General features: G+C 40.0%; 1 protein-coding gene across 1 annotated transcript in view; it reads left to right on the top strand.

Annotated features, from left to right (window-relative positions):
• The window catches only part of CLVS2 (clavesin 2), a 54,776-nt gene extending 29,716 nt beyond the window's left edge, over positions 1 to 25,060 (top strand). Inside the window, exons 3-5 of the mRNA XM_039528412.1 lie at positions 13,815 to 13,925; positions 17,493 to 17,713; positions 21,533 to 25,060. Of these exons, the coding sequence (XP_039384346.1) occupies positions 13,815 to 13,925; positions 17,493 to 17,713; positions 21,533 to 21,620 (420 nt within the window). The 3' untranslated portion in view covers positions 21,621 to 25,060. The remainder of the gene's footprint in view (positions 1 to 13,814; positions 13,926 to 17,492; positions 17,714 to 21,532) is intronic.
• The last annotated feature ends 427 nt before the right edge of the window (positions 25,061 to 25,487 follow it).

The raw sequence follows: 25,487 nt of genomic DNA, 5'->3' as shown, positions 1-25,487 counted from the left end.
TAATTCCCTCTGTGTGGGAGGAACTACCTGTAAAAAATAAATACGTAAAAATTTTTAAGCCTACCCATTATCCTCTTTGTAATGTCTTCTTAACACCTCTGTCATGATGCCTGCAATACTCTGAACACTGGTTAGGCAGCTGGTGTGCAGTGGTCACTGCTTATTATATTAATCATGATTGGCTGTTACTTTGCATTTTTCTTATCTCATATCCACGTTATTGCTCATTGTATACTTGGATGGTAAGCTCATCTGCGTCAGGGACTCTCATTTCATTAAATGAGTATGTACAGTGCATAGTGTAATGGGACCTGAATCCTGATTGGGGTGTCTAGATGCTACTGAAATACAAATAATAAAGTAGTCTAATTCCTGTAGGATGTTTTGGGGCCTGGGGTATGGAGAAAAATATAAATGGGTAAGAGACTAATTATTATAATGTGGTTGTTCTTCATGCAGAATATCTTGTATTTTACAGTCATTTTCATTCTGCATTCCAGTCTGGACTGATTGTTTAAATGTAAGTTTCTGCGGTAGTCTGTAATGGCTTTTAATGAGATGAACATCTATGCGATATGCATTTTTTTTAAATTATTCAATAGAGATTTATATGGTAGATAGGAACAGCTCCAAATCTCCATAAATATGTATTTAAACAATAGCCTCTAATAACTCCAGAATAGCCATTAAAGTCTATCTAATCAATAATACATATCATTAAAAGTACTAACGTAAAGACAAATTTAAGAACTTGTAAAAGTCCATATGTTTGCATTTTTATGAGCTATGTTTATTCTTTAATTGTATTTAATTTTTTAAAGTACTTTGGCTTGGTTGGGAGATTTTTGCTGTGCTGCAACTAACTTGCAGCTGCCACTGGGGAATACCTGTGAAAGATGCTGTACCTCAAAACAAGTTACTTGTTTCATCTGAATATTCTTTCCTATATACTTCTATGGGGCAAGTCCAGCTCCCTCATCGGAGAGTATGCAGGGCTTTTGATGCAGTGGAACCAGTGCAACTCTGGACATGTGCAAGATTTGGGGAATCTGACTCTTGGGGAACATAGCTTTGGGGGTGTTCTGTCCCTAAGCATACAGCCATATTGTGAGGGAGGAACAGAGAGACAAGATGGAAATGAGACCAGTGGATCTACCAACCATTCTCCTCCATGGATCTTCCCAGTCAATAGTGTTTATGATGACAAGCCTACATTTTGTATAACTACAGGTGTCATATCCTCCATCAAAGTAGTACAGTCGTCTCTTGGGTGGAACGCAGCATCTGTTTTACAGTGCATAATTACTCCTCAAAGCACTTGACTTAAAGTGAAGAATACTGTAGCACAGTGGAGACTATAGGACGAATTTAGGTAGGCAGAATGTAATAATTCAAGTTGGAATTTGGCCAAGGCATTGAGGCTAATACCCTGTTCTATCTCATACAAAGGGTACCATGGGATCTTTCATAACCACAAGTGGTCAGGCCCTCAATATGACATCTCATCTGAAAGCTGGCAACTCCAGCAAGCCCAGTTCTCTTGTAGCACTGATTTGGAGTGTTATCTAAGTTAGGTCAGAAGAAAGAGCGCCACTTACTGAACTGCCAACACCAATTCAATAGCACTAACTTTCCCACCAAAATATTAACTTAGTTTGGCCTTGTTTAGTTTGTGAGTTCTGACATGATCATAGCTCGAGGTGATACAGTTTCAGGCAATAACGTTTTTTCAGAAAGCAAAGCAATCTGTTTGGTAGTTGAGGGGTTTGAGCAGTGAAGATATCTTGGGACATATATAAAACGTGTAAATCGTTTGTTTCATCACGTAACTGACTGAAATATAACTACATGGTATCCAATTTCTGGTCATGAGATTGTTAAATGCATCAGGGGAAAACATTTTATGTTTACATTTTAAACAGAAACGTTACTGCTTTTGAGACTGCATGGGATCTTTAATTCTAAGCAGGTTTTAAATATAGCTATACTGCCTCATAGGAGTTGTAGTTCAGTTGCCTCATGCCCCCATTTTCAACCATGGTCAGGGGCTCCCATGATGAACTGCCTCTTCTCTCCCTAAGGAGACTCTGGCAGATCACTGGACATGTAGTCCAACCAGAGAGCCCAGCCTATGGAGGAGAATGGGAGATTGAGTCACCAAAACTGCAACTCCCATGAAGCATAGCAGCAGCATTTCCAAATTTAATATAGTCCAGTTAAAATTTTTGGTATTCAAATTTCATCTGAAAATCAAAACTTTCCATGGGAAAAGCCCAATTTTCACCCATTTTAATTCTATGGTTGCCTTTGTCTTTTGGATATTGGCAGCTTTAGTCTGTGAAACTGACTGAGGAGGCAGTGATGAGGAGTAGGAAAATAGAAGTCTTTTTAACAATGCAGCTTTCTGTAAGGATTTAAAAATCTGCCTCCAGCTTGATCCTAGTTAAATAGGATGTTTCTTTAAAATATATACTTTAATAAACATAAATCCAATGACCCTGCGAGCTATGCCAGTGGGAGTTTTAGCTCTTGGTAGACCCATGCAAGCTGGACAAATCAAAGGATAGGGACCAGTGAAAAGCAGTCCACAAGCATCCAGGTTGGGGATTGAACTATCAGCTAACAACCTATCATCCTTTAAAAAAGTTAACTCATACACAAGAAGGTAGCCATTCTGACAAACAACATGATTGAGATAGCAGGGTCTTGTTTGTACATGTGCAATACCTGTGGAAATGATTCAGAATAAACAGAAACCCAGGTCCTTATGTCTAACTTTATGTCTAGCATCTCCTATCAATAAACAAGCAAGAAATATTATTCATTTGGGATGAGAAACAGCATGCTAGCCCCATTATGCTAAAATATGCTGTATATGTCAGCAGGTTCCTCTGCATGAATAATCATTGAGAATAGTTAACAGTGCTGGATTTTAAAATGATTTGATGTACCTTTCAAATAGAAGCTATTGTGTATCAGAAAGTCTAAATAAATAATCTGTGCCTTTCTTATTTCTCTGCATCCAGGTGGTAGGTAGCTTCCTTTCTCATGGCTGGTGTTCTGCTGACTAACTGCCCTTTTGTGTGCTGGGTTTTGGTTTTGGGTGGATTTTTTTATTTCTGTCTTTTTGTTTCGTAAGCATGCTCTGATCATTTCCCTTTTTACTGTGGTAACATCAGATTTGTCGTGTGTGTGTGAGTGAACTATGTAGATTAAAAGTTAAACAGCTACTTTGATACATTATTGATCTACCAGTAGAACGCTGAGGCCTGCCGGCTCAATCTGGTATGTAGATAGGAAATTCTATCTTCATGTCTGACCTCTGAAATCTTTAATTAGTAGTAATCTATTAAGTGTTTGGTTTTTTAAAAACAAATTCTTAGGGTTGCCAGGTATCTGGTTTTTGACCAGAAAGTCTGGTTGAAAAGGGGACCTGGCAGTAGTCAGCATTGCTGACCGAACACTAAAAGTTTGGTTCCCAAAGTAACCGCGATCAACTTCCAGCTGAGAGGGCAGAAAGACCAGCAGCTGCTAATAGCGAGCCTCCGGGGCAGCTACAGGGGGCCTCTCCCCGCCCATGGAGGTGGCTCCAGCTGAGAAGCAGCCCAGCCAGGGGCTGGTGAAGGGGAGCACCTGCAGGTTCGCACCGATGCTGCAAGCAGAGTGGGCGAGGGGAGGGCAAGCTCCAAGCATGCTGGAGAGGCTGTGGGAAGGAAGGGGGCAGCCTGCTACCTGCAGGGCATAGATGTCTGGAGAGGGCCATTCAGAGAGTAACCCCTGGGGCTGTTTGGAGAGCAGCCCCTGGCTCAGCTCTGCTAGGGTTGCCAATTTTGGTTGGACATATTCCTAGCGGTTTCATCACATGACATATTTAATTAAAGATTAATCTTTAATTCCTGGAGACTCTGGGGCAATCCTGGAGGGTTGGCAACCCTATGTTCTGCTCACTCCCCACTGGCCACAGAGGGGCCCGGGCTCCGCATGGGGCTGGTTCCCCTGAAGGGCCGGGCTTTGAATCCTGGCTCTGTGCACAGTGCAATCATCATGCAGGTAGGAGCCTGGCTGCGCCTGGGTGCCACTCCCGCTCGCTCCAGGTGGCTGAAGTTGGCAGGCTCTGGCACTTTTCAGCCCACCCATCCTAGCTCCAGATGAGGTAGCCTGGTAGCCGGGGCCCCAAGAGCCTCTGGCCGTGGGGTGTGGATGAACCAGGAGTGGAGGCTCATTAAACCCCTCAGAAGAAGCGGAGAGACCCTGGAACCAATATTTCCATGTATGTTTTCTGGAGCCAGGCAGGGCGAGCAGGTTGCGGCTACAAACAATGGCAAGATCCCAAAATGGAAGCGAGCAGCGCGCTCCACATGCCCAGACGGGCAGGGGATGCCTGAGCATGTTTGGGACTGTCCCTTGCCTTGGTGTTGGAGGTCTGTGGGAGCTGGGAAGCAGGACTCCTGGGTTCTCTTCCTGGTTCTGGGAGGGGAGTGGGGCCTAATGGGTTAGAGCAGGGTGGGAGAGGGGAGGCTGGAACTAAGGGCTCCTGAGCTCTATTCCTGGCTCAGAGAGGAGAATGGTGTTTTGTGGTTAGAGCAAGGTGGGCCTGGGAGCCAGGACTCCTGGGTTCTATCCCTGGGGCTTGTCTCTGGGAAGGGAGAGGGGTCTAGTGGGTTGGAGTGGCAAGGGGGAGGCGGCTGGAAGTCAGGACTCTTGAGTTCTATTCCCAGCTCCTCCACAGACTTGTTGTGTGACTTGTGTGAGTGGCTTATGGAGAGAGCCTTCCCTCACCCCCACAGGTAACTGGTGGGATGGGGAGAGTGTGGCAGTCCCTGGGCTGGGGGGGGCAGAACTTTGGGGGAGTGAGTGGAGCAGGTCCAGTTTTCAGAAATTGCAAAGCTGGCAACCCTATTTCTACGCGGTCCATTATCTTGGATGTTTCAGTTTGATAACTGGACATATAATGACTTTTGCTGTCTATTTATTTCTTAAAATAAGATCTGGTAATACAATTCATGAATTTATAAAGCTTAAAATTAGCACGTTGGACAGTTTTTGGTCTCCTGCTGTGACCTTGCTGCTGTTATTGCCTGACTGAACCTCTTCCTTGCTTGGTGTGTTGTTTTTCCTCCTCCAGAGGTGTGAGAGTAACTCTGTGACATGGTCTCCAGATTGTCTTGCCACCTGCCTCCTCTGTTAGTGGACAGATTGAAACAGGCCATGTCTACTCACATCAAGGCAGAGTGGCTCTGATTTTGTTTCAGCTTGTCATATTGCTTCACTGATAGAGGGTGCAGCTGGTGAGAAGTATTCTATCTACTTAGTTATGAAGGGATGGGTCTTGACTGATCCGTTAAAATATGATAAAACTCATTCAGGATTTAATGTTTACTATCATAGTTGCTGCAGGGAGGTCTTCTCTTCTGTCCGTCTTTTTTAATACTTGTGCCATTCATAGAGTTTGGTACATGACTGCATGTGAGTCTTCTGTTACGTGTGGTGCAAATCAGCACTACTGGTATAAAACTAATGCAAGGAGAAAATCCCAGGATTTGGAATAAACCATCTACATAAATATTATGTATGCATATTCTCTCCACCAAAAATATGTACATCTCTACTGTGTTATGTCCACATATATACCATCCTGCATATTGAATGCAGACCAAAAGTAGCTGCTTGTGAGTTTCAACCAGACATTATATAACAAAACTTATAAAATTGTAGGGAAATATTTGGATCCAATTCTTATGGAAAATTGCTGAGATGATATGCAGAAATAATAAATGAAATCCATTATTTTTCCTGTGATTTACTTACACGGTGTTTGTCAACAAATTGTATATGCTGGGAATCTAGTTAGAGCTCTACAAAATCCATTAAATGTTTAAAAATCATTCTGAAATCAATGGACTCTTCATGAAATACTACTTTTTCATTTTCTTCTTTCCTATCTCCCTGTGTGCAATTTTTGGAAAAGCCTGGTTGGAAGGGGCATGCTATATTGACCTGAATATTTTATATTGTCCTGCATGTAAGTAGGGGCATATCTTATGTATTCCTCCCCAAATTAATTGCTGTCTGGTCATTTCCATTCTCTTCTCCATTCCCCACTATTACTATATCTTTCTCATGTTTCTCCTATCCCCATTTCATTCTCTTTTCATTTTGCCATTATCTGAAACTCTTTGTTTCCTTCCTTGCTATAAAGTGGAAATTAGATGGTTCATGAGATTGGTATATGATAATGGGATATAGAGTCTTTCACCTCTAAGTAACCAATTCAGATGTTATACAGCTAAATTCTGGAACAATCACAGCACAAGGTAGAGACTATCTGTGGACTCTGTAAAATGTCCTTGGTCTCAATGGACTTGGAAAATGTCTGGATCACTAAAACTGTCCCAACAAGTGGCTCCTTTTGAGTACCCTCAAGCAGAGAGATCAAAGACTGCTTGTTCATGGTGATAAAAATATTCCATCTTCCATAGAGGTGGTCCCCCAGGATCAGAGTTGAGGCACAGAGGTGGTGTAATGAGAGAAGACTGAATTGCATTCCATTTGTCTATTTGATATGTATTTTGTGGAGAGATACTTTTTGTCTTTAGCAGTACAAATATGGTACCTTTCATGAGCAGTAATTTCACAGTGTTTATTCAAAATGCTAGGAAAATATTGTTGCTATATTTATGCACAGTGTAATTTTCAGTAAAATCTGCCTGCCTTATAATTTAAAAAGATATTCACAACTAGAGCTGGGTGGAAAATGGAATTTTTTCCCCATGAGAATTTTCCTAGGAGAAGTCCCCCATTGGAAAATATCCTATTGGTAAATAATGGTTTTCCCACAGGAAAGTTAAAAGAAATTTGTATGTGGAGCAACCTGCTTTTCCCCATTTTCTTACTGTTTTCCAAGTTGCAGAGGTGTGAAAAGTTGTGGTGGGGTTCTGCACCGTAAGTAACACTTCGAGAGTTTGAAATTCTGAGAAAATTGAAGTGAGAAACTCACTTTTAAAAGTGATCTCTCTGAAAGTAAAATTTTCAATTTCTCTTAACTTTTCCCCTCACTTCTCTAGGAGAGGGAATAAAGTGGGCATTTTCCAACAATTTCTAATTGAAAAATTTAAAAAAGACCAAACAAATTTCCTGGTCAACTGTTTTTTGTGAAGAATAATAGAAATGTAGGACTGGAAGTAACCTTGAGAGGTAAAGTCAGTGAGGTTTTTTTTTTAATTTATGAACAACTTTTTGTGGAAACAACTTCAATCACCTCTACTCACAGTCTTCCATAGGTTATTGTGAAGCTTAACTTGAGCTTTTTGCTCAAGACAAAAAAAGCATAAAATAGACTATATGTAAGATTTGCCTTTTATTGTGCATATATAAGTATGATCCTAATCATGCAAATGTTTACAATCAGGTGGACCTTAGTAGTATATCACAAATCTATAATTTTTACAAGTGGCATACTGAAGTGAAAGATGGAAGGTTACTTGAAGTTAAAACAGATAATGCAGTGAAAAAAGAAGCAATGTTCTTATTAGAGAGATGCTATCTGTTTGCTGTTCTCATCTTTTTTGATGGAAACATATTTCTATATGGCTTGTAAGATAAAATGAATGATAGAAATTAAAAGGATTGCCAAAAGTCAAATTGCCTCATCAGAATCTCCTCAGCTAGATGTCTACTTACAGTTGCAGATAATTAAAGCTTATTTAGTCAGAATGCCATGAATAATGTTAATTTGCCTTTAGGTAATGCACATTTAGCTGACTGTGATAATAAAAATATATTTTTATATTTTTTTATTTGGTTTAGAAAACACTCTAAAATTCTTTCATAAAACTGAAGCTAAGAATATCAGATAAAAAACCACTTCTTCAAGTAAAAGTACATACCATATTCTTAGAGTTTGAAATCCTTGAGGGAGCCAGTTGTAGGATATTTGGATTTCCTGACGTCTGGATAGAAGATTTCCTATTTAATATCAGTTTTTTTAATTCTGCAGTTTTTGACCCACCTGTCTGGATTGGAAAGATGCTCAGGGTACCAAATAAAATCTCACTACTGTCTAAATCTTCCAGATGAAGGCTTTTCCTTCTACAGTAATTGTGGTTTTTGCTTCACCCCTAGATAGCTTTAGATGTGTAAGTAGATACAGGATGAAGACCTTAGTGCAGATATTCAGGGACACTACAAATATCCTACAATACACAGCACACATTTCACTGCAATTTTTTTGGATATCTTCAATGAAGGTTTGTGTTTGGGAGCAGGTCTAAGATTTATCCATCTCTAATGTGGGCAATGGTGGCTCTCAGTTCCCAGATTAGTTCAAATTTTCTGCTATGGGGAAAAAAAATTCCATGGCTGGGCGTTAACATTTTGGACTAGTCCGAATTTTTCAATTGTTCCCCTGTTTTTCTTCAGTTTTTCCTGTTTAACATCCCAAAAATGAAGTTTGGGAACTCTGTGCCTTATATCAGGGAGAAACATTCTAGTGTCTTTATCAGGTTTCCAGTACAAAGATACAGCATATATACAGACACTGCATAAGAAGTATATTGTAGTGTGCTGTTAGACACTGCTTATAACTGTATTGAGGCTTGACTCTTCTGAATAGCTGCAGGAGATCTGAATGTATTGTCCGCAGGAAGAACTATCAAACGAAGCACTGATAGTTGAACTTTTAATAATGTAATATGGTAACTTTGGGCTTGTGTTATATTTGAATTCAGTTGCCCCAGTTTTGGCTCTAAGTTCCACAGGGCTGGTCCAGCTTGTCTCCTTCAGATGCTAGAGCTCTGATTCATCATAGCACTTTAACACATGCTTAGCTGGAAAACACATGAATAGATCCATTGTCTTCAAAGCTGAATTGGGGCTTAATCCATCAAGTACTGCACTGTACTTCCCCAAGATGGTTGGCACCCAAGGAATTCAGAATGCAGGCTTTGAAAAGACCCATTTTCTAATATGAAAGAAAGCAGAGTCTTCCTATAGATAAAGGTGCTGATGCAAAGGGTGGGATTTTCAAAAATTCCTAGAGTTCTGATTTCCTTAACTCCAACACATTTTCAATGAGAGGTGAATAATATAACTCATTATTATTACCTGGATTACACTAGTGCCTGCAAGCCCAGTCAAAACAAGGGGGCCCTGGTGTCATAGGCCTTGTACAAACACACAGTAGGTTACAGTCCCTGCTTCCAAGAACTTACCATCAAATTTAAGGCCTGGTCTCCACTTAAAAATTAAATCAACCTAGCTACATTGCTTGGGGCTGTGAAAAATTTCACTGAGTGCCATAGTTAGGTTAACGTAACCCCAGTGTAGATGCAGCTAGGTCAACAGAAGAATACTTTCATCAGCTTAGCTACCTCTTCTTGGAGAGATGGATTACCTACATTGATGGCAAAACCCCTCCCATCAATGTAGAAAGCATCTATGTTATGGCATTACAGTGGCACAGCTGCAGCTGCTATAGTGTAGACACACCCAAAGATAAGATGCAAAGTGGTAACAAGTAACTGGGGGAAGGGAGAAAGGGTAGAAAGAGAATTAGAGTAACAGTTGTGGGAGCATGGGGTAACAGACTTGTGTGCACATCTTGATGGTGTTGAGACATTTTAAACTGAACAAGAATTAAATAAACAAATATCAGGAATACCTGAACATGGAGGCATAAAGTTGAGCACATCCAAAGAGGATGCTTACGTCCACACAGTTGTAGTGTAACGATCCCAGTTATTTGTCCGTGGACCCAGGCAGTATGAATTATGGGTAGCAGTTTGTTTCTTCCCTTTGATCCTATGCATATAGAGATAACAACAGCAAAATCGGAACAGAAGAGAGTACTGGACTAGAACACTGTGCCTATGCAACTCGAGAGCAGAAACCTGGCTTCTTTGGCATGTGCCATGGACTAGAAGTTGAAAGCAGCAGGTTGCTGGAAAAGAAGCATGTAAAGACAGACCATACAAATTATGAGAAGTGGCGGTGGGTGGAAGAGGCAGGGGGAACCACTGTGCTGTAAGTTAGGGTTCCTTGGGCTTGGAACTGAAAATGCTATAATAAGGCAGTTTGTTCAGGACCACTCCCATTGGTGACCTTGGAGAAGAGAGCAGTTTAACAGTCACTATCGGGCAACCTTACATGTAAACATATAGGGCTCTATCTTTTATCTGACTGCACGCTATTAACCAGCATTTGTAATCCTTGGCTCATTAGGGCTGTGAACAATACTAATTAGCTGTACTGCTCATCATACATGGAATGACTGTATTTAGAATTGATTATTTACCAGCTGTGTACTTACCTTGCACTATTCCACACAGTCAGTGATGTTTCTCAGTGGTTAATATGAAAAAACCGCACACAATCAAATGTAATTAGTTGCCTGTGTTGTGAATAAAGGAAGAGATTAAGTACATTCTTCTTAACCATTCAGTTATGCTCTATCCACTGGCTAATCACTTCTCCAGTCAAGTGTATAGCTTGCTTCATGGCTCCTTTCTAGATACATGTCTCTTGTCAGTTTTTGACATGGGATTTCTTTTTCATAGAGTCCATGAAGAGTGTGATTCCCGGGTTACAGGCTGCTCTGCTGCCATGCAATATGTCTCTAGGGACACTTGCAACTGCCACCATGCCGGTGACTTAATCTAGATAAAAACACAGGAATCGTTGATTTGGAAGAATTTCTCACCTGCTGATTTGTAGGATGGCCATCTGCCTGATGCATCCCTGGTGTAAAAGTTAGTTATATATGGGTAGTGCCAGAATGTCAGATATACTTCTAGCTCCAGAGCTACACTCCCTAATACGCCTGTTCTTAGTGTTCCTCCAGCATCTGCTGCTACTTATTCTGCCTCTTTCTGCTCTTACAAGGCAGTATGTTCTACTGGATTGAGCATAGGGCCTGAATCCATGAGTTCTAGTCCCAGCCTTGCTGCTAACCTGCTGTGTAACTTTGGTCTAGGCACTTGGGACTTAAAAATCAGAGTCTGTCACTTTGGAAAATGAGACTTGGACTTCTAAGTCAGTGGGGCATTGCAAGGCTGAGTGGAAAAACACCTAAGTCTTTATGGGTACCTCAAGTTGTGGATACCCAATTGGGGAGACATTACAGGTGCCTGGTTTTTAGAAAGTACTGACCACCTGCTTTCTGAAAATCAGGCATCTCAAGCTGGGCACCCAAAACTTGAGGTACCCAAAATCACAAGTTTCACTTTAAAAAAAAAAAGCCTTTAAAATTGTTGAAATGCTTTGAAGAAATATTCAGTGGCTCTAGGGTACGTTCACTTGCACAGTAAGACAGCAGCTACCATCTCATATCCAATGACATCGATTATGTCAGTGTTACTCCGCACATATCCACGGCCTTCAGCAAAACCAGATTCAAAAGGAAGAGTAGGTGGTAACTGCACTGCCCTAAGTTGTACCTTCTCCAGATATTCCTTTTATCTGCAGGGAATATGGTGACTTGACAGTTACCCAAAGGATCAGGATGTGATCCATTTTGAGCTAATGCTGGATTACCAATACCTTTCATACTGAACCAGAGTATGTGCATAGATACCTTTTCATTTAGGAACTCCTCTGCCCACTACCTGGGGCATTTTCTAAGCAATAAGCCAGAAATATTTCATATACTTCATGGTGTGTGTATGTGTGTGTGTGGGGGGTGTGTGTGTGCATCATCCTTATTCACTAGTATAAGTGTTTCTGAGTTTGTTTTGGTGAATGTAACTGTAAATGGGGTGGGGGTGGGGGGAACAACAGGAATAGTTATTCATACACTAAGGTCCTGTGTGACTAGCTTAGTTCAATGTCTTAATAAAATTGGAACTTTTTTCAGCTTGGAAAAGAGACGGCTAAGGGGAGATATGATTGAGGTCTATAAAATCATGACTGGGGTGGAGAAAGTAAATAAGGAAGTGCTATTTACTCCTCATAACACAAGAACTGGGGGTCACCAAATGAAATTAGTAGGCAGCAGGTTTAAAACAAATAAAAGGAAGTATTTCTTCACACAACATAGTCAACTTGTAGAACTCCTTGCCAGAGGCTGTTGTGAAGGCCAAGACCATAACAGGGTTCAAAAAAGAACTAGATAAATTCATGGAGGATAGGCCCATCAATGGCTATTTGCCAGGCTAGGCAGGGATGGTGTCCCTAGCCTCTGTTTGCCAAAAGCTGAGAATGAGCGACGGGGATGGATCACTTGATGATTACCTGTTCTGTTCATTCCCTCTGGGGCACCTGGCATTGGCCACTGTCGGAAGATAGGTGTGGGCTAGATGGACCTTTGGTCTGACCTAATAGGGCCATTCTTATGTTCTTCCATATCTCCTGAATAAGGATAAATGCTTGATTCTCTGAAATGTTCTGGAAGATAATGGAAACAGTATAGAGACCATAGGTTTCCTACCTCTTCCTTGTTCCACTCCATCCTTTGTATCTCCATCTCCCACATTACACATACCTGCTTTGTCTGAAGACTTGTTCAGTAGCTCTAAGGTACGTTCACTTGGACAGTGGGACCCAGCATGCTGCCCTTTGGTTCTATGCTGGAATGGCAAACTGGATTAACTAAGTGTAAAGAAACTGGTACTCATCCTGCAATGTTTTATATATATACATATAGCTGAAACCAGAAGGCACTTGAAATTATTGCATATTTAAACCTCTTGCACCAATACCTAGTGCAAGAGGTCTAGTCTAGACATCAGAGGGAAGTAGACTATCACAGTAGCTGGGCATATGCTCACATATGGATATAATGAGTTTGGTGGCAATATTCCTGAACACAGATAGTGAAGTATCAGAGGGGTAGCCGTGTTAGTCTGGTTCTGTAGAAGCAGCAAAGAATCCTGTGGCACCTTATAGACTAACAGATGTTTTGCAGCATGAGTGAACAGATAGTGAAATCACTAGCCTCTTCAAGTTTTCTTCCGGGCAGTGAAAGGAAGGGTTTCTGTTGCCTGCTATATCAACTTTCAAAAATAAAATGCATACTTGATCATACAATAGTATTGCAGTTTTTGGCCCTGAGAACCAAATTACTGCATGCAAATGAATTCTTCACCCTCTTGTGTTTCTTTAGAAAAGGTGTCTGGCGAAACAGCCAAAACCAATTTAGAAAGAAATAGTTGGTTCAGTACAGAAGTTTGCGTCATAAACTTCAGCTCATAGCCTGTGAATATGTGATGAGAACAAGGCTCATAAATATTGTATGATCATGTTTAATGCATTTTAATCTTGTAAAATTTAAACAATATTGTATACATTTTGACTTGAATCTTAGGTTTACATTTGATTTTAAGATTGGAACAAGGAAATAGGAACATTTCTAATGTATTTCAGCAATACTGGCAGAGATGGGAATGTGGTGCACTACTATTAAGATTAAAGATAAATGAAATTGAATGGAGACAGATAGGGGAGAGCATGTTGCATTGGTGGATTCTGGGCAGATCATAAATGTGTAAAGTATACCTAGGGGACAAAAATACCCTTTTTATTAGAATGCTGTTCATAGAATCATAGGAATGCAGGGCTGGAGGGGACATCAAGAGGTCATCCCAGTGCTGTGAAGCCCTTTGTAATCACTCTGTCAGGAAATTGTGTGCCTAAAAGTATTGCTACTCTGGAATGGAATGTTGGACCATCACTGAGTGGACACCATTTTGGAAAAGAGTTCTTTAAGGTTAAGTAAGCAAATGAATGCATTTCAGCATAAAAAAGTTGAGTTGATACACACCTTATGTCTTCTCTTAAGAATCTACTTTACTCATGATGTGTGTTTGTTTTATGTTCTATAGGACAGTTTTCCAGCTCGGTTTGGAGGAATTCATTTTGTCAATCAACCATGGTATATCCATGCCCTCTACACAGTTATACGGCCCTTTTTAAAGGAGAAGACGCGGAAGAGGGTATTCTGCTTGTTTTTTATATTGTTAAACAATTATAGTCTGCAGATGTATCACAGTATATTGTAAATAGACATGCTCAAAATCCCCAATTGGTATTTGTGTAATGTATTCCTATATAACTTTTAAAGATTTCTGTTATGAAGGGCATCTCTCCTGCCTCAAAAATATACATGGCTTTCTCCTGTAATACTCCAATTCAGCAAAGCTTTTAAAACATGTTTTATTTTAAGTATGTGAGTCCCACTAGATTGAGTGATAGGCAGGTACGTGTTTTAAATAGTGCTCTTTCATAAGAAATAAGTACATAATTTAAAAAACTACTTCAGGGTTTTTTTTTCTTAACTGTGTAGTGCCATATTCTTCCCTGGTACAACTGCATTGACATCATTGGAGTTACTCCAAAGATACGATAGCCCCCAAATGCACATACTGTATAAAATGTTCAGTATAAATGCCTATGGAAAGGGATTTGTGTATGTGCATACCACAGTAACGTCTGAGATGTAGTTTTAATTTGCATCATGTACATCATTTGTAATTAAATCAGAATTAGATTGTCTGGTTTCACCCACATAGCTGTCCTGGTCTGTGAGGAGCTTGCTTCTGATGTTGAGCTGCGAGGGAGTGGGGGGCAGTGTTTGAAGGCCAGAAGAGGGTTGGGGGACAAATAGGGGTGTGCAATCAGTGGGGTTCTTTTTTCCTGTGTGGAAGTAGGCTCTCTTGGGGTATCATTAAACAATTACGACCATATCCTGAAAAATCTTTCCCAACCCTCCTCTTCTGGACTTCCAAAAAAACCAAAAACAAACAAAACAAAAAACAAAAAACAAACCCAACCAGTTGGGCTCATCAGAAGCAAGCTCCTTTTTTGACTTCTCTTTATTTTGTTACCCACTATAACCCCACTGATACTTTTCTGCAGTACTCCTTCCTATGCAGTCATTTCCCATCTTGTTTTTGTGTAACTGATTAGGCCTTCCTGAGTGTAGTACTTTGCACTTGTCCTTCTTGAATTTCATCCTGTTTAATTCAGACCCTTTCTCCAGTTTGTCAAGATCACTTTGCATTCTAATCCTCTCCTCCAAAGCCCTTGCAACCTTCCCAGCTTGGTATCATCCACAGACTTTTTAAGTGTACTCTCTCTGCCATTATCCAAGTCACTCATGAAGATATTGAATAGAACCGGATCCAGGACCTCCAGGGATCTCTCTGTGGGACCCCACTCAACATGCCTTTCCAGTTTGACTGTGAACCATTGATAACTGCTTTCTGAGTACACTTTTCCAACCAGTTTTGCACTCACCTTATAGTAGGTTCATCTAGGCTATATTTCCCTAGTTTGTTTGAGAAGTTCATATGAGACAATATCAGAAGCCTTACTAAAGTTGAGATATCATGTCTCTTGCTCCCCCACCTTCATCCACAAGTCTTATTACTGTCAGAGAAGAAAACTAGGCTGGTTTGACATGATTTGTTTTAGACGAATCCATATAGACTGTTACTTATCACCTTATTATCTTTTAGGTGCTTACAAATTGATTGTTTTGATTATTTGGTCCATTATCTTGCCTGGCGCTGAAGTTAAATTGACTGGTCTATAATTCCCTGTGTTGTTCTTTTATTCCCTTTTTTCAGTCCTCTGGGGATCACTCCCATCCTCCACAAGTTCTCAAAGATAATTGCTAATAGCTCTGAGATCTCTTCAACCAGTCCCTTAACTATTCTACGATGTATTTACTCAGGTTCTGCTGACTTCAAGACACCTAACTTATCTAAGTAATTCTTAATATACATTTAGCCTCAGATCCTACCCCATTTATACTGATGTTCACTGATAGTCATCAGATAACTGTTAATATTGTTGGTGAAAACTGAAACAAAAAAGGCATTCAGCACTTCAGCCATTGATGTATTTCTGTTATTGTCTTTCCCTTCTCACTAAGTAATGGGCCTGCCCTGTCCTTGGTCTTCCTCTTACTTCTAATGTATTTGTAAAATGTTTTCTTGTTACTCTTTTTGTCTCTAGGTAGTTTAATCTCATTTTGTGCCTTGAGCTTTCTAATTTTCTCCCTACATGTTTGTGTTGGCTTTTTTTGTATATTCACCCTTCATAATTTGATCTAGTTTCTAGTTTTTGTATGACTTTTTGAGTTGCAGGTCATCTAAGATCTCCTGGTTAAGGCACTGTGGTTGGGTCTCTTACCATGTTTCCTATCTTTCCTGTGCTTTAGGGTAGTTTGTTCTTGTGTCTTTAATAATGTATCTTTATAAAACAGAAAACTCTCTTGAATAATTGTTTCCCTTAGACTTGCTTCTCATGGGACTTTACCTACTAATTCTCCGAGTTTGCTAAAGACTGCCTTCTTGAAGTTCATTCCCTTTTACTCCTCTGTTTTCCCTCCTACAATTCCTTAGGAACATGAACACCTCATTTCATGATCACTTTCATCCAAGCTGCCTTCTACCCTCAAATTCTCAACCAGTTTCTCAACCTCCCTATTTGTCAGAATCAAACGTAGAACAGCCCCTCTCCCTTAGTCACTTTTTCCACCTTCTGCAATAAAAGTTGTTTCCAGGATGTTCAGAGAACTTGTGAATAATTTTGTGCCCTGCAGCATTATTTTCCCAAGAAATGTCTGGGTAGTCGAAGTCCCCGACCACTACCAAGTCCTGTGCTTTGGATGTGTGGGGCTTTTTGTTTGTTTTTTAAAACTTTCATCTACATCTTCCTGGTTAGGTGGTCTATGGCAATAGTTCTCAGTCCGCGGTCCATGGCCCCCAGCAGGCTTCAGGGGTTGGCCAAAATAAACTGGGCTTCAGTGGGGGCACTTGGGCTCGGGCTTCAGCCCCAGGCGACAGGGCTTGGGAAGGGAGCACCACCTCCACCCCCTGACTCACCTCAGCAAGCCACCCAGCCAGTTGGGGGTACACAACCAAAAATTGCAGAGTCAGTGCAGAAAAGAGCTCTTCCCCTGTCATCGGAAGAGGTTACCTCACAGCCATTGACTCCACAAGGAGGCAGCAGCTCTCCAAGGAGACCCACCACTGCTGTGTCCTGCTACATCAGCACTTGTAATTGTGACCCCCATGCATTGCCTTTGGTTGGGGGCCTGCAGGTTTGCCTATTTAGGTTTAGGGGGGTACCTCGGTAAAGAAGGGTTGAGAACCACTATCCTAAACCACTTTTGTTTCTGATAGAACTCAGAGAATGTTTAAAGGCTAGTTGGTAAAACTCAATATTCATTTCTTATGGAATTGCAAAACGTAAAGAAAAAATGTGTATTGGATTGTGTCTTCTCATTTTTTGTATGCTTGTCTTCTTATGCACTTGATCTTGCAAACTCTTTAGGTGGAACTGTTCATATGCTTAAAGTGATTCACTTGTGTATTTGTAGGCTCATAGACACAAAATGACAGCTCAAGGCAGGGATTCTGTCTGCCTCTGTTGGTACATCACCTAGCCCAATGGGGCCCCAGTATAAATATTTATTACCAGTTATAATCATGATATTACTTTGTGCTGTGTTGATTTGTGTGACTTTTTTGGTTTTATCCTGATGTGTACAGATATTTCTGCATGGTAATAATCTCAACAGTCTGCATCAGCTAATTCATCCTGAGATCCTACCTTCTGAGTTTGGAGGGATGCTGCCACCCTATGACATGGGCACATGGGCGAGAACTCTGCTAGACCACGAGTATGATGATGACAGCGAATACAGTGTGGACTCCTACAGCACTCCTGCAAAAGAACTAGAAAAGGATCTCTCTCCCAAATCCATGAAGAGGTATGTTAAATCGGCTTCTGAGGCATCCTGGTACTATTGATGTGTTAACGCTTCCCTAATTCTTTATAATAGTTGTTCTTGATGCAACAGATAATTTCCCCAAACAATTTATAACCTGGGAAACCATTTTAAGGAAGTCTGCTACACTGATTTTCATAACAATAATCAATCAGTGTAATTTCTACAATAGGTGTACGTGGCACTTTATGGACAAGAAACAAAGGTCCCTCACCAAATTGCTTATAATAGGTTAGACTACATATGGACCAAGTAATGGGGAGAAAGAGAGAGAACAGGAACTGGCAAATCTCTTGGTATGCTGGGATTTCTTTGTATATATAGTGTAATTTGTTATCTTACAGTTATTTAGCACGAGGACAGGATTGGCTAGTTATTGGTGGAAGGCTAACTGAAACAAGTAAAAGCAGCAAAGAGTCCTGTGGCACCTTATAGACTAACAGACGTATTGGAGCATGAGCTTTCGTGGGTGAATACCCACTTCGTCAGATTCACCCACAAAAGCTCATGCTCCAATACGTCTGTTAGTCTATAAGGTGCCACAGGACTCTTTGCTGCTTTTACAGATCCAGACTAACACGGCTACCCCTCTGATAATTGAAACAAGTACGTTTTTTAGGAAAGAACTGAAGGAGATCAAGATGGCTTGGTACATTAGCGGAATAATGCTGTTTCAGGCTTGGGAGATAGTATGAAAAAAAGGCACAAGACTGCAAATGGAATGATAAGAAGGCAGAGTTGACAGAGTTCAAGGCATAGGTGGGTAGGAATAGCAAGAAATGAGAGCAGAAATATAGGCAGGGAAGAACAATGTAGAGCCTTGAAAGTGAGGATGAGAGGGCAAAATCTGCTCTCAGCAACACTGGTTCAAATTGAGACTTGAAGATCCAGTTCAAAGAGATTGAGTTTGGTATAGAAAGAGAGAGGAAGCCAGGGGAGGAATTCTAGCAGGGGGAAGTGTTTTCAGAGTTGTGGGCAAGGAAGATAATTTTGACTGTAGAACATTGTGTGCATTGGAAATGGGAGGGATGAGAGCAGTAGAAATAGAGAAAAGGAGAACATGTTAGTTTATTATTTGTATAATGGGAGACATGATAATCCTCACTCACTTTGCAAGTTTTATGAGAGTAGAAAAGAATGACCATGAACCTGAATGATGGAGACTATGACAGAGTTATCAAAAGAGATGGAAAAAAATAGAACTGTAGAGGGCTTGGGAGGGTGAAGATGAGAAAATCAGTTTTAAACATGTTTAACTTGCACATGATTTTTGAGGAGTTATGAGACACAGAGGGTGAAAGCAGAGGTGGAGATGTAGCTCTGCAGGACTCATCGTTGTAATGATGGAAACTGACGCCATGACAGAAAATATCTCACCTAAGGGGGTGAGCATAAGAAGAGAAAGTCAGAGGGCTAAGGGCAGACCCTGGAGGCAAATCTCTAGTCTAGACTAGAGAAGCACAACAATGAATTGACTGACATCCTCATTCCGTTTTTCTAATGCAGAATATTCATCTATTTTCTGTATTCTTTCCACCTGGGTAAGTGTTGTAGACACACCTGAGAACAGGAGAGGGTATTCAACAACAAAAACGTTTTCGTTTCTGTGTGCATGTAACTTAACTGAATGTTTTGCTTCTGAAATGCATGCCTTCAGATTTCTGCATAGTGCATCTGCAGTGTACACTGAAATTATTTTTCCCAACCATTGAATACAGAAAGCCCTACATGCAACTTCTGCAGAAGAGAGAAGCAGTTAGGATGCTGGACAGAAAGCCCCAGGGCTTTGGTATATTAAATACGAAGTGTTAATATGACATTGAGGTTAAGATTGAATTTTACTTACTTCTGTCATTTTCTGAATTAAGGCTGATGCTCTCTCCTTGACTGACTTGTTTTGCCTAGGTATTCCACTGGTATGGTAGCCAATAGCACACATGAGTGATTTGGTTTGCCTTGGTATTACACTGCATTCAGCATGGTATGCAGCAGCACACACTGTTTTCTGACATCTGTAGTAACAAGAGAGCAAACAAAGAGTGGAGTGACAGCTGTATGTGAATTTCCAGGCTTTTGTATGTATCTCAAAGACGACTATTTTCTTGTTTAACTCTTTTTGCTATTTCAGTAACTATTGCCCTCACAAACTAAAATCCTGCCAAGAATGTCATTACTCCATCATTCAGCTTGCTCCCATACACCACCTTTAAGTCCATAATGTATACTTCAGAAATGCCTCAGAGCTCATTCAAGTTCTCTGGGATTGGGTGAACCAAATTTGAGAAGAAGGATAATCTGTTGGTTAAGGGCTGGAATTGAGAAACCTGAGTTCTAGTGTCTACTAAACTTCCTGTGCCAAATTCTCGTCTGTACTAAGGCTCCTTTGCAACTCAACTTTGTGCTTCAATTCACCATCACTAAAATGGGGGTTAACAATACTACCCTATTTCACAGGGGGGAAAGAAGATTTTTTAAAAATATTTAAAATACTTCCATCTAAGGAAGAATGATTATAGAAGTGCAAAAGTGCGTTATTTTTACCTTGATGTGTCACTGAAGTACCACAGCATGGAGAGAGAGAGAGAGGGGGGTGCTTTAAAGAAGCAATAAACATTTATTTATGTGTATTGCAGTGATAGCTAAAGACTTGAGCAGGATCAGAACCCCATTGTGATGGGAGCTATACAAAACAGACAGAATTCTTGCCCTGAAAAGCTCACATTATTACTATTTATTGGCTGTACTTGATGAGCAGGATGGACCAAATTCTCTCCTGGTGTAAATTCATAACTCTGTTGACTTCCTTGGAGCAGTGCCTGTTTACACTAGTACAGCATCTGGCCCAATATGTTTATTTTTTTTACCATGCAAGAAGTGCAGGATTCATAGTGTTCTTAGCTTTTCGTTAGGTTCTCGAGTTCTGTAAATGGTGTAATATGGAACTAGACTGCTGACACTTCACAACCTTTACTGGCTTTTGAAACGAAGTATTTTGGTTTTGGAATGAACATGTAAGGCCAGAAGCCAGACCTCTTCTGGAAGTGACACTGTCCAGTCTTAAAAGCCGAGCAGGGTGAAGCCTTGTCAGTACATGGATGGAAGATTTCCATGGAAAACCCAGGGAGCTGCAGAAGGTAGTGTTAGAAAGTGCCATCTACCAAGCTGCCCACTTAATCAAGGCTGCAGCAGGGTATTATAACACCAGCTTTGCACTTTTATATTGCCTTCCATCTAAGGATCTCAAAGAGCTTTACAATTATCAGTGACTTTAGCCTTACAAGCCTTCCCTGGTTAGCCCTGTAAAGCTGATAATGGAAGCTGAGGGATGTGTTATCTGCTCTGGGAGTCCTACTGGCCATGGCAGGATTGAATGGGACTGGCTTAGTGGAATGTACTGTCAGCTGCACTTTTCCCTTCTGAACAGTAGTAGAAACTTGTGCCTCTAACTAAAATGTGCTACCACCTGCAGTGTTCCATTACCCAACTGGGCTGCAGGAAGCACCCCTTTACCAGCAGATTGACACCCTTTGGTGGAGTAGGTCAGTACATGAGCTGGCAGAGTAGACAGCTTGCACTATGTTGTGTGATAGGGAGAGATCCTGCCTTGCTGCTCTGTTCTCCTACATCAGCAAACCAGCACTGACCCTTCCCTGCATTTGTTTCATGTGGGTATTTCTGATCACTTGCTGTGATAAGATAGTTATGCTGCCTGTACCATTATTACTGAGCCCTTTTAAAAAAATGAGATTTACTTTTGTTTGTCTTGATCAAGAAAAGTCAAAACATGTTTTCCTTTTGCAGATCTCAGTCAGTCGTGGATCCCGGGGTGCAAAAACGCCTGGATAAAAACGAGGAGGAAAACATGCAGCCTCTGCTTTCACTGGACTAACAGTTTCTGAGCATCAAATGTGAAGTGGGGTGGAAGGTACTGCTTTTCAGCAGCAAGCAAACCGTTGGAAAGGCATGTACCAGCTGAAATTCTATTTATTCATGTTAATGTAGCATAATGTAATCAGGCAGCAAGTTATGCTAGTCTGCCTGAAACATGGGTGCCCTGGGTTGAAAAAAAAATCAATTTATTCTGTAAGTGCCAACTTGTTTGTAAATATAATGTAATCTTCCACTTTGAATTTGTAAGTTATGGTAGAGAAGTAATATGGAAAAGTGATTATTAAAATTTGTCTGTGAAAAGCACTGTAAAAAGGGAACGCACACACACACAAACATTGTTAATTAAGTTTTGTCCTGTCTATAGGAAGTTGTCTTGCAGCTATCATATTGACTACTTTTTTTCCCCTGTCATGCTCATGCAGCATTCAAAGATAGAGCGAATATAAGAACTTGGCAATAAGGAAAACCACACTGGTTACAACACTATCTACAGGAATTAATTTCACCAATAACCTTGTGGTTTTGGGTGGTGACTTGGGATAAGTCATGCATTATAGGGGAAAAGAGGTAACAGATGAGCAGGGAACAAATGCCTGTATGGATTTGTGAGCTTTCGTTCTGCTGAGTTTTAAGAGAAGTTTCGGGGTTTGGAAGCTGCTTGGCTTATTCGCCTAATTTGAGCCTTTCAGTGTGTGCCATATTAATCCTTCTGTTGCATATTGTGTTCACTTCAAGAATTTTTCCAGAACATTCTCTCTTTGGAGTGAAAAAAATATTCATCCCAATGCAGTGTAATAACTAGTATTTTGAACTGCAGCTGTAGGCTCAGGGTTAATTATGAAATCCTGTGCACTCGGTGACTGAATACATATATATTTTTACCAATCTCTAACAAACATATAAAGTGGCATTGTTAGACAAGTATATTTAATCAAGGGTTTATAAAAATAAATCATACCTATTCAATGTACTTAGAGATATTATAGATTGTATATTGAGACAATGTGACATTAACATATTAGAACTTTATGTACAGCATCCAACATCAAGCACGGACTAATATGAATGAGGCATAGTCAAGCCACTCAGCATAGACATTAAAGACATTTCTGTTTCGGTTGTGGTGTAATTGTATATATTAAACATGTGCCATATTACAGAAATACTCTTACCTCATAAGAGCAACCAGTTTCACTATGGACTGAATCGAGTCACCTGAAATTTGGGGGCTATACGTTCATGTCTATTGTGCTGATATTAATATGCATCAAGATAAGAATGTGCCCCTGAAATTGACCAGACATCTTCATCGGAATTAAAACTGCACTCAGACAAGGATGGGAAGACCCAGGAAAGCCAAGACAATACTGCTGAATTGTAGAAGTACTGTAGGAACATATCAGAATCAGTTAAGGTATTCTTACTTGATCCCTAACAGCTGGGAAGAACCTTGGGATCCCCTAGAAACAGCAATATTTAGGTGTCTGTGATTCAAGTAAGATCTTCCCTACAGCAATGATGACTTTTCTTATTTAAAATGCAAAGATATTATTCACAGGTCACTAATCATTTCCAGTGGTGGCTTTAGAGCAAAGAATTAATATAGAATTTCAAGTAAGAAATCCCACAGGAGAACTGTATCTTTCAGCATTAAGCTATAAAGATACATGAATGTTGGTATTGTCAGAAATTCATCCTGCCCCTTCCACAATGGTATCCTCTCTTTTTATCCAGAAACCACCATAAGTCACCTGACTAGTACAAGCAAAACAGAGATACAGCTTTAGTACGTACTTATTGATTGATTAGTAAGATTGCTAAGAGGTATGTGTCTGCACTTAATGCCTCAACATGTGATTATATTCCAGGAATCTCTTCGAACAAATTATTGTATTTCTATGCACAAACTATACCCTGAAAATATAGTTATGAAATGAACAAAATACGGAACCTGAATTTAAAAATGTTGAGCCCTGATAGTTCCAACAGAAGTTTGAAATCCACCATCTCCCAGATTTTAAAGAAACTTCCTTTTGAATGGTAGAAACAACTGTATCTATTACTATTGTTACCCTTTTAACAGACTATAGAACCAAGTTATGAATTTTGTGCAATTACCCTATCACAACCAGTGTAACACCATGCTATATATCCAGCTTACACTCCGAGGGCTCATAAAGATGTCATATTTGGATGTATGCTGTACTTACCTGACATTCATATGGATAGCAAGATCATATGTTCACATAAATCCTGATCTTGAAATTCTCACTCAGGCAAAATTCTCACAATAGATGTTTTTCCTGCACATGGGTTTCAAGGTTTTGCCCAGAGTTAATGTTCCTTGTCTAGGCCTAACTAAAGATAGGGATGGTCCAAATCTTGGTTGAAGCTTTGTGGAGACAAGGCCAGATCCTGGTGTAAGTCAGCATAAATCTATTTTAATTAGTTTGATTTTAAACTACACCAGCTGAAGTGCAGGCCCACTAGATTCTGTTAAATCTAGGAATGAGATCAGTTGCCTCTTAAATCTTTATGAAGCTTCATGGTAGAAAAATATGTAACTTTATGAAACTTCTATATACCAGCTGGCTAATTTGTTTTTTGTTTTTAATTCTTTACAGGATGCACTTAGCTGCAATTTATGTAATGTGGTCTGATGCCTAATCTAGTCCTTACTTTATAGATTCTTTCCAAAAAGTGAAACTAGGATATAGTAGAATGTTTACATACTGGAGAACTCATCCTTTTACCAAGAACAAAGCTAACTTTTCCACGAAAGAGTCTCATTACTGAAGAATTGAGCTTCAGTGCATTTTGTTTGGTGTTTATGTCTAGCAGAAGCAGTTTCATGTTGCAGCAGCAATTCCTCACACTGGATAAGAATCTGAGAGTGAATAAGAAAAAAACCATTGTTGCACAAAGCTTTTCACTTAACTTGTCAGCCTCTACAGAGAAGGAGTTTCTAGCTTCTGCTTCTTGTAGAAAATATTCTCTAGCAAAAGGAAAGCCATTTTTGTCTAAAAATAGGGTTAATTTTCAGTCCATTTTGCAGTCCAAATTTCAGTTACCTTCATTATTATGATTCGTTTTTCTACTGTACCATTGAGTTGTATAACTTCAGACATAGGTTGGAATCTTGTGTTCCTGTTTGTTTGTTTGGGCAGTATTAACCCTTTAGTATTCAAGTTCTGTGTTATTTTACTTAAATGTCAGGAAAAAAAAAGAAATATTTCCTGGAAAAGGAATAGATAGCAGTCTTAAATGCAGCTGACCAGGTGTTTAAGTGAAGAAGACATATGGTTTAAAAATGATAGTAACAGGTCGTAAGCAGGCTCTAATAATTCCCTTTAAACTATGTCTCTGTGTGTAAAACTGATGTTTGTAAAGTATTGAGAATTCATGGAACCTTTTGTGCTCAAAAGGCCTAAGCCAGTACCCAAGGAAATCAATGGTGATCTTTTTGTTCACTGAGCATTGGATCAGGTCACAGTAACCTCTTATAAATACCAAAATTTACATGGCCTCTCAGATCCAAAACTGATTACATGTAACCTGGTTTTTATCTCAGTTACATCCTCGAAGGAGTGTAAGTTCCTTGTACGATATAAAAAAGAACGGTTTTAGACTCTAGTGAGTATATTATGCCTCTTCACAAAAATAAACCATTGTTTTAGTTTAATCAAGTCTACACGCTGAGGGAAATATGTACTTTTGTAGTGTACATCTAAAAGTACATGGAGAAATGTCCTCTGTGCTGTTTAATTGCAAGCTCAACAAAGTTATTATTATTTTTTACAAAGGAATTATTAGAGCCTGCTTACGACCTGTAACTATCTCTTTTATAGCACTAGATAAAATTATA

The sequence above is a fragment of the Mauremys reevesii genome, linkage group 3 (assembly GCF_016161935.1).
Source record: "Mauremys reevesii isolate NIE-2019 linkage group 3, ASM1616193v1, whole genome shotgun sequence".
NCBI classification, from domain to species: domain Eukaryota; kingdom Metazoa; phylum Chordata; order Testudines; family Geoemydidae; genus Mauremys; species Mauremys reevesii.
Note: the sequence above shows the minus strand (reverse complement) of the source record. Positions and strands in the feature narration are given on the sequence as shown.